The sequence below is a fragment of the Zootermopsis nevadensis genome, unplaced genomic scaffold (genome assembly GCF_977971745.1).
Source record: "Zootermopsis nevadensis isolate Lab colony 2312 unplaced genomic scaffold, Znev_1.0 Znev_ptg000024l, whole genome shotgun sequence".
In the NCBI taxonomy this organism is placed as follows: domain Eukaryota; kingdom Metazoa; phylum Arthropoda; class Insecta; order Blattodea; family Termopsidae; genus Zootermopsis; species Zootermopsis nevadensis.
The window spans coordinates 14,173,319-14,186,844 of record NW_028259156.1 but is presented as its reverse complement, the minus strand read 5'-3'; the positions used below and the strand labels follow the sequence as shown (position 1 = coordinate 14,186,844).

General features: G+C 36.6%; 1 protein-coding gene across 5 annotated transcripts in view; it reads left to right on the top strand.

Annotated features, from left to right (window-relative positions):
- The window catches only part of LOC110830897 (cardioacceleratory peptide receptor), a 103,797-nt gene that overhangs the window by 56,408 nt on the left and 33,863 nt on the right, over positions 1-13,526 (top strand). For all 5 annotated transcript variants that reach the window (XM_087355356.1, XM_022066282.2, XM_087355353.1 and 2 more), the window contains exon 3: positions 10,975-11,110. In XM_087355356.1, coding sequence (XP_087211482.1) covers positions 10,975-11,110 — 136 coding nt within the window. The remainder of the gene's footprint in view (positions 1-10,974; positions 11,111-13,526) is intronic.

Below are 13,526 nucleotides of genomic sequence, written 5' to 3'. Positions count from 1 at the left end.
TGGCCATGGCAAGACGCCAGGACGGCAGGCTCTTCTAGCCTTACAGGAAAACTACATTAGAATGTATATGTCTGCTCTACTTGCTAGAAATAGTTCTCTCACGTTGAGTCGCCCAATCAGATTTATTCGTCTTAACCTTCAAAATATTTTTCCTGGTCCAGATAATGAGTGAAAATCAATGAGAAATTATCTTCGCTGACCTAAACTGTTTAACACGGAAATGGGAAAGTAGAAGTGCCAGTTGAACAGACAGTCATTCAGACATTCCTGTCACAAACTGGAAACATTTAAGCTCTATAGTGGAATAAGTATATACAAAAAAGGGCACTTTTAAGTAATAAGAAGATAGAAAGAAAATCAAAAGGAAAGGATGATAAAAGAATGACGATAAGTTACAGTGTAGTTTATAATGTATTAAATTAAATCTGACTCGTGATTTGGGCGTAAATACCAGTGTTCGACGTGATGCAGTATGAAACAGAATCGGTCACGCTGCTTGTGATTCATTTGTTACCAGGTTTTACTCTTTTGAATTAACGATGGAAGGGGGAGTCGAGTTCAGACTTAATGAATTTCCTTGTAAGTCTCACACTGCCAAAAATACTCGTTTGTTGGGGGCCAACATAAAAAGTATTTAATGTTGCCTGCTACAAATATGAAATAAAAACATATTTGTTTTTCTTTCTTTCTTCAACTACCTACGCTATTGTATAGCTAATTGGATTGCTGGAAGATGTCAGGATTCTGAAATACTGCCAACTGTTTTGAGTAGAGGAAAGTGTCCGTGTCTTGTTTTTAAGATCGTTCAGAAAATACAGGACTAATATACTTTAAAAAACAGATGTTGCAGCGCGACTGTTAGTCGGTCATACATCGTGTTTCTTTAGAACATTTAATTTGTGGTTTTGAAAGTTCATTTTACGTACGAGTGTATATATATATATATATATATATATATATATGTGTGTGTGTGTGTATTATTTAAGATAATGATTTAATACTGTATATTTCTGTTATTCTAGTAAGACATTCGTGTTTAATTTATCTACACAGTTAATCTGCAAATTTGTAATTTGCATTAAATGTATAAAATGAATGCGTAATTTGGAGCTTTGTCATTTCGAATCACAGTACGTTTTATTTTCGAAGCTACTAGCAGAATTTCTGTTGTTGTTTTTCGGGATCTATAAGCTCAGTAGGGTGTGAATAATTTTAATTTGTTGCCGAAGTCGATTCAGATCGAACTTAACGCATATAAATTTCCCAAAAACAACTCATCGTAACATTTACTAGTACTTGGGTTTTAATATAGGTCTCATTTCCACCTACAAATTTTATTTGGGAAGTTCGATGATTTGGTGAATACCTGACGAGAAAAAAGTACAACTTTTTCATCTAGGTCTGCGTGTTGTGATTCATATAACATGGCTAGCTCCATAATAATGCGATTGATGCAACAAAAATCCAGACCAATTAATTACACAAAATAGCAAAAATTCCATATATGATAGGTATTCTCAATTTTGCTTTGAAAACTTATATTATACAAGTTTCTCCCCTAATAGTTTTAAAACAGCTTCGATTGTGAGGGTTTGGTGGCATATATCCTGTTTTCATCACGTTTCATAAAGAGCTAAACTCCATAAGGTACGCATAAAAGTTAGATTTCAGTGATACTTGCGTTAGATGACGTCACATTTTAGTGCGTGATTATATTTTCTGTCGTCAGATCACGCCACTCCAATAACGCTCCCAAATTGTGTCACGATGGCAGAGTAAATCCTTCCTCGTTCCGTGGTGCTTGTCTGTAGCTATCAGACGATTACAAGGATCTCTCGCGTCTTGGCCGCGTATCAAAGACGTGCAAAGAGATGAGAATCATTACTATCTGAAAGAGCTGTGGATTGGCCTGTACGCTTTTCATTAGTACCTAAAGGCACTACACATCCACATGTTCGTAGTTACTGTCTGGCTCGTATCTAAATACGAGTGTACTTCATAGGTTAAAGTGGTCAATCGTGAATATAATTAGCAGCATTAAGTACACTAGGGTCTAATTTTATAGACTGCATGCAATTATGTCCATGTTTGCGCGTTGCGGAATGTTATTCCATATTTAATGTTATATTACTCTGATGTTTTTATTAATTAGGTAATGACTCTTATTTTCTGTTGTTAATCTGCCAGGTTATTAGTATGCAGATTTATATAATATGCAATCTAAATTTGTCCATAATGTTTTGGTCTTCCACAACCACAATTAATAATTATTTTACATTAATTTATGCTAGATGGTAGACTTTTTAATTTTGTCGTGGTACGTTTAATTTAGTTTGGATTTTAACATTTAATTAACTCTACTAACACAACTCTTGGAACGTTTGTTTGTACGCAATTATATTATGGTTACTTATTCTTATGTCCATTCACGGTTGTAAAACCAAACTCACATTCTGTCATAACGCTAGACGTAGCATATTTATTCATCGGTTAATATAAAATTTATTTGTGGATTCATACATATTTCGATTATCCCGCATTTGATCAAAATCAGTTGTAGACCCTAAACTTTGAGATTGTTGCTAGTTTTCTACGCATTGTAGGTTTACTACCATGGTTTCATAATGACGCGATGAGGCAGAATCATATAGCCATGATACGTCTGGGGACTAATAAACATAAAAAGTGTTGCGTTGACAGCTTTAATTAATTGGCATAATTTATCTGTAATTTAATATTATAACAGTTTCCCTCACTAACTCTCTGCTTTAAACGATGGTCTCATTTTTATCCTGCCGAGTATGCAAATATTCAGCCTACTACCAACTCAAGAATGAGACGTGTTTAATCAGGCACCGTAATTTCTGTGTGATTATAAGTAATGTTGCTTGTCATACAGCTGTTGGCAGCTTCATTTCTGTCATACAAAGTCCACAACCCGCGCTGCTCATTGAGTACATATTCGGAACCATGTTTGTGTTGAAGCATGTTTATGAAATTATGTGACGCAAAACACAACGTGTATCCATTACGAAAATCAGTTGGCTGTTTAGAGAAATAACAGCTGTTTATGAAGTCTGTGTCAGAGATGATCCATGGAAATAATTATGAGCGGTAGAGTTGTAACGTGCTTAAAACTCCATGAAGGAAGCATATACTATCCATACTACAAACATTATTTCCCAGTGGCAGTACTTATATCTCTCTGTCTCAGTTCCTGCTTCTGTAATTCTTTGGTTTACACAGTGTATGAGTTGATGGCTCTATTCTGGGTTGTAGCTCCCTGTAGTCTGGTAGACGTTTTGCAGCTTTTCAGAGGTTCCTGCTGCCTCCACTATCAGGGCGCTACTACTCAGAATACAGCCGTCTTCATACTTGCCGCCGTAATAATGCTAAATCTTACTGAATCATTTTACTGACTGTTTTGAAATGTGTGATTGTGGAAGAAATTTTAAAAAATGCGCAGGTCATTTGCAACGAGGAAGAGTGTTATCTAGAACATTCTTATGTCAAATAAAAAGCATGAGCTGTAAAGCCTGAAGGAGGGATAACATTGAAATGCATCTTTAAAGGAATATGGTGGGAGGATATGGACTAGTCATCTGATTTAGAGCAGGGTCCAGTGGTTGGCTCTTGGGACAGGAAAATTAAAATTCGGACTACCTGGCGAAGTACGAGCTCATTGAGGAATCTACTCCTTATTCGGCCCATCCTTATTTCCAGTCTCAGTCGAAAGACAGGATGTTCCATGTAGATATCCTCAGTCCTGCCAAGTGCTTCATGAACTTAAAATGAGGAACCCCCCCCCCCGTGTCTTTATCCCTTCCACTTCTCCAGTTTTATTAATTGTTACTTCCCATAAAACGCTACATAACGTCTCTGTTTAAAGCAGTTTCATTAAGTGTGTTACTGCTTAATCGGTGATGAATGTTTAATGGGAGACATTTTAGAATTTCCCGAAAGACACTTTCACAGTTATGCTATTAGGAAAATCAACTTCTGTTGTGCAGAAGGAAAGAGAGAAATATAAGTAGTGCTAATTAATTAAATAGTTTATTTTAACGTAGAAAATATGAAAATACTCCCAGTTGTTCAGTCTCCTTTCCCTCAGATAATTATGGTTTGAAAAATTTAAATAAATCTGTCGTCAAAAAATCGTATTACCTGTACTTAATTTGATCACAGGCCGGATAATAAATGAACTCAGGCAGTTATTCGTGTGTAGTTCTGAGGTTATTAGGATACCATGCTATATGACATGCCTCTCTTTACCATTTTCGATTTACATATGGTTCGGTTATTATTATTTAAATGTCCACTACCTGCTTCTAGTCACAAAAATCACGAAATGTCTGAATGTTGCAAAAGCTTTCACTTAGAAGCTGTATGATACATCTGAGGGATACGCATTTTGGTCTCTGTGTCCTGTCGGCGTCACTACCCCATACGCTCATCTGCTGTATGCATTCGTTCGTCTGTAGTTGAACGTATGTATAGAACTCGGCTTTTGCGAAATTCCCTATCATGACGATTCGGCATCTCTTGTTTTAAAGCTACGCTACCACACCAGAATGTTACCAGGGCAGAATCATTTCTCAGACGCACCTTACCTAGACTCGATCTGTAGCCTAGGGCCAATCCTTAAAAGCGTCTGTAGGCTACATCGTGATAGTAGAAGGACTATCCTTGCCTCCCTCGCGATATTAACATTCAAAGTTACGAGGCATCGCCACGTAACGTACCATCGTACCATGAAATTGAGGTACGATAATAAGAGACAGTGCATGACAGAATTGTGATACTTCATTTGAGACAGTCTCGTGTTTAAAAGCGACTTCATTCCGATTTGGAATTGCTAAAGCGACCGCATCTAGGTAATGCCTGTTACAACACTCCTCCACCCCCACCGTTATAATGTATTTGTAAATTTACATAATTGTAATTTTATGGAATTTTGAGCGCGACACAGGTGTACTACCAATGAAGTAACAGAGTCGATTTATTCATAGACTCGAGTTATGACACAGAATAAAATTTCTGAATGCGTATTTCTCTCCAACTAACGTGAGATTCTGCATGAGCTTAAAGATCTATTAGTGAACCTAACCTAATCTGTACACTCAGATACGTGCTGATGTGGTCTAATACCTGAACTCTGCAGGACAACGAGGTTTATTGCAAAGAGTAGAGATTGGTTCTCTTAATTCAGAGTCGTGATATTGCATAACTAGCTAAATAAATGTAATGCTCATTCCGTGAGTAGTTGAAATGGCCTGGAATAGAATTGGCTATTTCTTTCTAAACTTGAAAGAATTATTTCGTCGATGAATGAAGTTTAGAAGAAATCACGTATTGTAGACGTAGGCATAATGAACGTCTCCATGAGTCAGGGCCCAATGCAGAAACACTTGTACAATGTGGACTATTATTAGATAATTTGCATGGTTTATATCGTAACATAGCTTGTTACTAGGTAACTCCTTATACCGGTTGCTTTTACGAGTAACTAATATTCGCTCATTTAGTAAATAAGTTCCCTCCGTTTATGGAACCCGAACTTGTATGACTGTGTTAACAACAGTCAGCTTCTAAGCCCTATTCTGAGCCGGATTAATACAGTAGACGTATACATCGCCACACTCAGATTCTCTGAGCTACGTGCAAATATTTTAAGCCCATCTACGCGTAGGCCTCCTGCCTGATCCCGCCCAGTAAGATTTCCTATTAAAACGTTATATGAATTTCTTGTCTCTGCAGTGCGTGCTATATGCTCTGTCTAATAATTTAAGGTGAAGAATACAAATTACGAAGATCCTCATCATGCAGATTTCTCCGAAGTCTTGTCAGCTGCTGACCTACGTCCTCTCAGATTCAAAGAGGCGTCTTATCCTCAGAATCCTGTTTTCAGTCACCTACATTACATGTTCTTTCCTTACATTGAGAGACCGAGGTTCACACCATGCAAGCTGCAAGATTTTGATCTGGTTGGCAGGAATAGTTGTCCGAATTAAAATGCTCTTATTTATTTATTGCTGTAGACCTATTCATGCAATAAATGTGTGCTGTTACGCCCTGGGGCTGATGACAACTAGGCGCCCAGATTCATATACACAGACTAATTGCCTCATATGTTGTCAGAGTCACCGTGATCACATGCGACGTGGAATGCAAACAGTCACTTTCTTTGATCTATATGACGTCGATCACAGTATGCACTGATGACGTAGACATGGATATATATTACTGGAATTTAAATTTTTCACGGCGGTGATAATTTGCATTATAATCTTCTAGGATATATGCTATTAATTAATTAATTTTTAAAACAGCGAAATTGTTGCGAACTACTGTTTAACTACAGCATGCAACTACTTACTCTTTAATAGTACATACTCTATATTAATTTCTGTCATTGTAGTGTTAATTAATTTACATCATCAAAATAATTTAATTCATTACGTAGATATTTCAAAATATTGCTGAAATTTTTTTTAGTCTGTTTTAAAAAAAACAATGAAATATATAAACACAAACACAATAGCAATGTACATATTTAAACTTTGTTTCAGAATGCTGACTCTGCATACTAATAGGGCTGCACAGATTTCATTGCTGTCATTAGCACATTAAATGCGCGATAATTCCATCATGTGTTTCCTACCTACAAGCCAATTGTATTCAGGAATATATGAAAGCTGAAATGCACAGTTATTTAATTCTCCATCAGTGGTCAAAGCCAGAAAGGACAATTAGCGCTACGATGCGTGAAGCGTATTAATCTGTCGAATATATGAAACAGGTAAACCAAAATGGTTAATAAATTTCTGTGTGTTTTCCCAAATATAAAATATAGTAAAGACGCCATATGTGACAAACCATGTGTGCATTCTAGGAAGTAAGCCTTACGTTGTGAAAGCTTTTAATTTTATAAATGTTATAATATGATACAAAATTTGTACAGTCTAAATTACAAGCTTTAAATGTTATACAAAGTTAGATTTTTGTTTATAAAATACGTATTGGACATACACAACTTTAGTTCATTGAAAAATATGTTATGTAATATGGAATATCTCTTTAAAGAATACTCAGTGTAGCATTTAACTACATAGATGTTCCACAGATTTACTTGTAAACTACACATAATTTAATTCTCTCAAGCGCAATTCTTTAATGGTTTTATTAATATTCTAATGTTGTTTGCTTGTTGTGTGCCATAATATGGCCGATAAATAGCTTCTTGAGTTAAAATATGTAACTAATACTAAACTGTTGCGTAGAAGTTTATACATTCTTCACTTATTAACACACTGCAGTAGTTGATTTTCTATTCACTGCGGCATCTGAAGTTCCATGTCGAAGATCTGAAACTGTTTTATGGACATCGCCGACAAAGACCACATTGTGTTACCATGGTGATATCACACAGAACTCTTTTTTTATTATGGGGGACAGGTGCTTTCGGGGAACCTCCAACGCTGAACGGTTGTACGCACTCTGAGACTAATGTCTCCACATCGCATCTGCCAGGATCTCACAGTCTGCTGTATTTACCAATTGGGTCAGTGTGAATACACAACCGTATGGTAAATGCAACAGCAGAAATTAAACACCCAGTGCATTAGCTCCTCCCCCCCAACCTGACATCCTTTCAGTAATACGAAACACCGAGTGGGGGGATAGTACAATGACGTGAATCGTCTACCATGACGACGATGAATTCGAGATTATTAATAACAATAATTAATGCTGCCTGCATATAGCAGAGTTTTTTTTTCTTGGAAAGGTGTACTAGGCCTTTGCTTATCTAGTCAGATAATTTATGAAACTCGAACTTTCATTACCGTGTTCCTAATAGCCCACTACGTATTCGTATCCAGAACCACATGAATCCAATTCACACTGGCATATGACACCGCGAGCCTTTCATGGTAAAATAAGGAAAATACAGTAGGAACACTAATCAATGTGCATATCCGGGTGTTTGAGTGTGTTGTTAGTATATCCATTAATTGGTTGAAGAAAAAATCTCAGTAAGAATTATAGTGCCGTACTTCAGTGTAACTATGGCGGGTATATTTTCTCGATCAGAAAGATGTTTTGGATGTAGGTTCTTTGCCTGTCTTCATGCAGAAGGAAGAGGTCTTTGTGCTGGGGGATCAGTCTGGTATCGGCTCAGTTCTGTACCTGAGGCAACACGACATTTGAGAGAAATTCGAATTCCCGTAGGATTCTTATATTATTCAGAATAGGAAGACAGAAATATTTTACTCAGACTCCAGTTCCCAGCAGGACCCTGTTCTGGCGGAAACCCGGACAAATCGAGTTTCTGTCTCCATAGGCAAATTTACTTTACGTGTTTATGGCAGCCAGATTAATGCTGCAAGTTAGTTTATACAGATATGATTTTGTATTGTAACATAATAAGACATCGCTTTATTTTAATTATCATCTTATTTAATTGCGCATTTTAAGCTACATAGGATATACAACGTCGAATGAAAGGACCATAGGGAGAGATAAATAGAGAAGAATTTAGAAGGAACGGGTATAAACATAAGTTAAGGTAATATTTGAACGCTTACCTCGAAGGACTGAGGGAAATCACAAAAACCAGTAGTCAGAATAAACATGATAAAATATCCCAGAATTCGTATACAGTCTCAGTTACTCAAAATTTCACAGTGGTCATAATATTGATCACGACCTTCACAAACGTGACACCTGAATTGTGTAATGCCTGTGTATATAAGTAGATCGTGACCATGTTTGAAACAAAACAAATAGTTTAATAGATTTGTGCTGTTAACTTCCTAGAACCCTCAACCTAGGAATGGAATCATAAAGGATATTTTATAACTTACACAAGTTACGCGAAATAAAATGAATTTAACACTTTTCGTCTCAAAATCTCCAAGGGCGTTTGGAATTAAGATTTTTAATGAAGTGTTAATTATTCTGTTCACATTATTCGCGCTAATCTTGTATGCCTGTAGTTGAAGTAATAGTTTTTGAGTTTATGTGTATGAATTATTACACGTCGTTAGACGGAAACAGTATAAGAGTGTTGGTGATTGAGAACATGAGAAAAATTTAAATGCTTAGCCCGCGTTTTGTATAGTTCATGAAAAATGATATTTCCCGAGAACGATATTGTTCAATAGGCATAAAAAGTGATGAGCTACGAAAGTAGCCACTTCGATTGGACTATCTATACTGGTTTAAGTAATTCTGTACCATATTTACAGAATGCCCAGCACAATATATTTTAATAGAGACTGAGACATTTCGGTCTCTGACTATAAGCTTAGAAAACTGAACACGTTTTCTTGTTGTTGTTGTTGTTGTTAAGCTTATAAGTCGTTTCATGAAGCCGGTGTTCCTCATTAGTACTTTTATTGATCTGGATGCTGTGCATTCAAATTGGCTGTGTTAGTGCAATTCTGTTTTATAGGGCTTTAGTCTCCTCTTATAGTCTGTGGACCAGTATGTACAGATCTCATCCACCGACAAAGATACTTTCTTTGGCTCGTGGCTTCACTGGCTGTTTTCAGACTCGTAGTCTGTAATTACTGTGACAATGTAAGACTTGTTTATATGATTCGAGACGTGTAAATATATTTTTTAAAAATTAGCATCCGATTTTACGTGAATGGTGTATTTCTGAAACAAAGATCAAAATATAGGAAGTTTTAGATTTGCTGCAGTTTGTTGAATAAAAGTGAGGTGTCCGTGCATTCTTTACGTGGACGGAAAGATTCGAAATTTGTTGAGGGATTTGCGTCTGTCCATCCAAATTTGATCCATCATTTATGCTGTCCGTTGACAAATTTTAATAAAATTTCGTGTTAAAAACTATTATTTAAATATAAGACTAAAAATTTAGTATAAATTCTGATCTATATGATCTATGTCATATTAGAAAACTTAAAAATGTGTTCTTTTTATCTCGATAGATGTTGTCAAAAGTTTGTTTTCTGTAATTTTTAGTTTTAATACCTGTGCACTGACATCATTTCTACGTTGAAAGTGGAGGCGATGCATCTCTCGGAAACGTTTTTAACCACCTATACGACTACACGATATTATAACTCAGCATACCACAATCCACAATTCTGTCACCTTAAAATTTTAGTTATCAAAATACTGTTGTTAGCAAGCATTAATTTTTAAATAAAATAATTCCAAGTCTTTGTTTAAACCTACAAGTACTTTGCTAATTACACGCTAATTCCTTCCATTTACCAAAATTTCCTGCTGGATCCTTCATTCAGACATTCTCAACTGATATACCAGGCCCGTATTGTGCATTATCTGCGACAGTTGTGACTGTTCAATCCGAAGACATTGTGTCTGTAAGCATATTAGTGTACATATCAAAATATCAGCATTCCCAGGCGCAGACTGAATCAGACCTAAATTCGCTAACATTTGAATTGGAATTCTGATAAGCAAGTTGGATAGCCGAGGATAAGGGAAACGCCTTCGTATCTCATTTGTTAATTCAATGATGTTGATTGCACATGTGAAACAATGATGGCAGACGTATGTATTCCTGTAGTAGTTAACCTGATACAGGAGTCTCAACACGTGTACTCAAACATTTTACTATGCAATTTATAATTTATTCATTATGTGTGTATGTTGTGGTATTCTTATGGTGCTCCCAACATCAGGTAAATGCTAGATCAGGGATAACCAAAATGTTCACTCAGTTATATGGTCACACAACTCATTTAGGATTCCTTACCTTATGTTATACTTCTGTCATCCTGTATATAGAGCGTTTAGTCTTTCACATCTTTATGCAATAGAGTGTACAAACTCTACCAGAGAGAGAATGAGATGTATGGAAGCTGATTTGAGACTGTTTGTGTGCTGAAGTGATCAGATTTCGAACTCGGAATCTGGTGGAAGGACTTGCCTATTAACTTTGTGTTTGCTTCTATGGTTGTGTCGTTTATATTGTTACAGACTGAACAGTTCACGGTCCTGTGGATCCTGTTTGCACTCATCGTCCTGGGGAACTCGGCCGTTCTGGTTGCACTTCTCGTTAACAAAAGAAGGAAATCTCGGATGAACTTCTTCATCATGCAGCTGGCATTAGCAGGTTAGATAACATGTAAACATTCCTTTGTAATACCACAAGGACTACAACGTTTTCATTTCTCCGCTTACGGTAACATATATGTTGTAATAATAAAGTGATGATATTTTTTTGTTTCATATTTGTTGACCTACAATGCAGTCTATTAGGAAACCTTGGGATTATTTTCATGAATTCTAAATTTGATTTCATTATCGCAAAATTAATTAAAGAAACATAGATGGCTTAAGTTCTAAATTCCCACAATCAGAAATAATAACGCGATGAAAATTTAATACCCGTCTCATCAAATTTAATAAAATTGAACAAGTTTTAAATTTTGTCCACCAAAATTCTGCATGTATTAAATTGATTGCTGGTTTAGGTGTCACTATATGAGACGAACACTTCAAACACTATTAGAGTGCAGGGTAGAGCCGTTAATGAAACGAAGAACGTGGTATATTAAAAGTGACATATCTACGAGGGCATTATCTCGTGAGCAGCCGATTGTAAGTTCTGAGGTTAGCTGGAAGTGGATTATATAGGCTCAGTTTCATTGCGGTAAGTTTCCAATACGTAATTCTTATACAGATTCGATAATAGGCTTATTAATGTTAGAATAATATGAACAAATTTTCCGCTTCTCTGTGCTTCTACCGTATTTGATCACCACGACGTGGAGCGTTGTCAGCTTGCGGAAGGAGGAGACAGTCTCGAGACATGTTGGTTAGTTTTGAATATATGAAATAATCATTTGCGGACAGCCGACAAAGTGTGGTCCTTAGAGCGAGAGATTGGTCTGAGGACCAAAACCCCACGACGTAAAGGAACCAACGAAAAACAGGCTTCCACATTTGTAATCGTATTAGCGTAAATATGCCTGTCAGTTCGTTAATCAGATATGGTATGAAAAATCCAATATTAAAACTAAATTTAGTGAGTTCTCTCACATTCTGTACATGAACACTAGAACGAGCCTTAGAAAGAACCATAATTCTTATTTTCCTACTCTTCTTTAATCTTCATTGCTATTATTCAGACCTAATTCCCATGCGGAATTAGTCTTCACCTTACTAGAATCAATAAGGCTTTTCCAGCGTTCCTCCGAGAAGTAAGGAAATGGGAGAGAAATGTGATGGAGCTGATTCTACTAACACTGACGATCGGATTTCAGAAAGCGTCGTATAAAGTAAATTGCAAAGCATCTGTTTAAAAAGAGCCTCAACATGGATTTCTCTTCTTTGAGTCCATGATTTTAAAACTACTCATGTAAAAGAAGCGACTTTTTTTCCTGAAACAGTTAAAGTTGATATCAGTAGTAAAGGGATTTGTATATTTCTTAGTATACGCCATTGGCTCACTTCCGTGTCTCATAAAAGGTAGGATAATACGTTGTGGTGTTACCTTATTTCCGAGGCAGTGGATTAGCTGAAACGATGTGCACACTTTATTTCTTAGCCGGGGCCCTGTTGTCTCCTGACTGAGGATTTCAGTGCCCTACTTCAGTGCCTACAGGCGAATTCCTTTATAGTACCTTGAAACAGATGAAGGCTGAATCGTAGCCAACCCTTTTAAATTCACCCTATGTAATGTTACATCTCATATTCGACGCAGTTTTTGTAACAAGCCTTTTACAGTATAGTAGTACTTCCAAATTTCTTCTTCTAAGCAGTTACAGGTTCAAACAAACGCTTATGAATCATAGTAAGAGGTCGTTATCCTTGTTTCTTATTGATATATCGAAGATTAAGCGATAAAAACACAAATAAACAATGAAACAAATAATTATATGTTAAAGAACGTTAATAATAGAGCAGACAGTATCATATATGCCTTCTGACATTACATACTACATAAATTTTGTAAGTTTCTATAGTGGCGTAATCTGTACATTTTATTTTAAGTGGGGGATATCTCATGACCATGCCTTCAGGCTACGCCGCGCGTATTTGTCACTGTCTTTAAGTGACAGGGCGGCGCCCTGACACTAAAAAGAGCGTCGAGACGCCATCCTGAATCGCCTTTTAACTGTAGCAGTAGTGCATTTGATACTGATAGTAAAACAACAACAACAAAAATGTTGCTTGAAAGGGCGTGTTACGTTTATGAACAACGTGACCCTGGGCACGGTTAGAGGCTGTAAGGTCAGTGCTGGTCTGCCCGGTCGTGTTGGGTTCCACCCCACAAGAGCGCTGTGATCAAACTACTTGTGATGCACGACCTCAGTTTCCAAATGGAATTATTCTCCTCACAGTAGCCGGCCGTACGTCAGGTCCTATACGCTTATACATGAGATTAATTGTATTATGAAGGTACTACTAATTTGTAATACTGATGGCTTCATATTTAACCACGCGTTCTTTGCACGAACTACCTGAAATGAAGGTATTATTTTGAAGCTGCATACATTTGCTCGCATGTTATACCTCTGTCACAA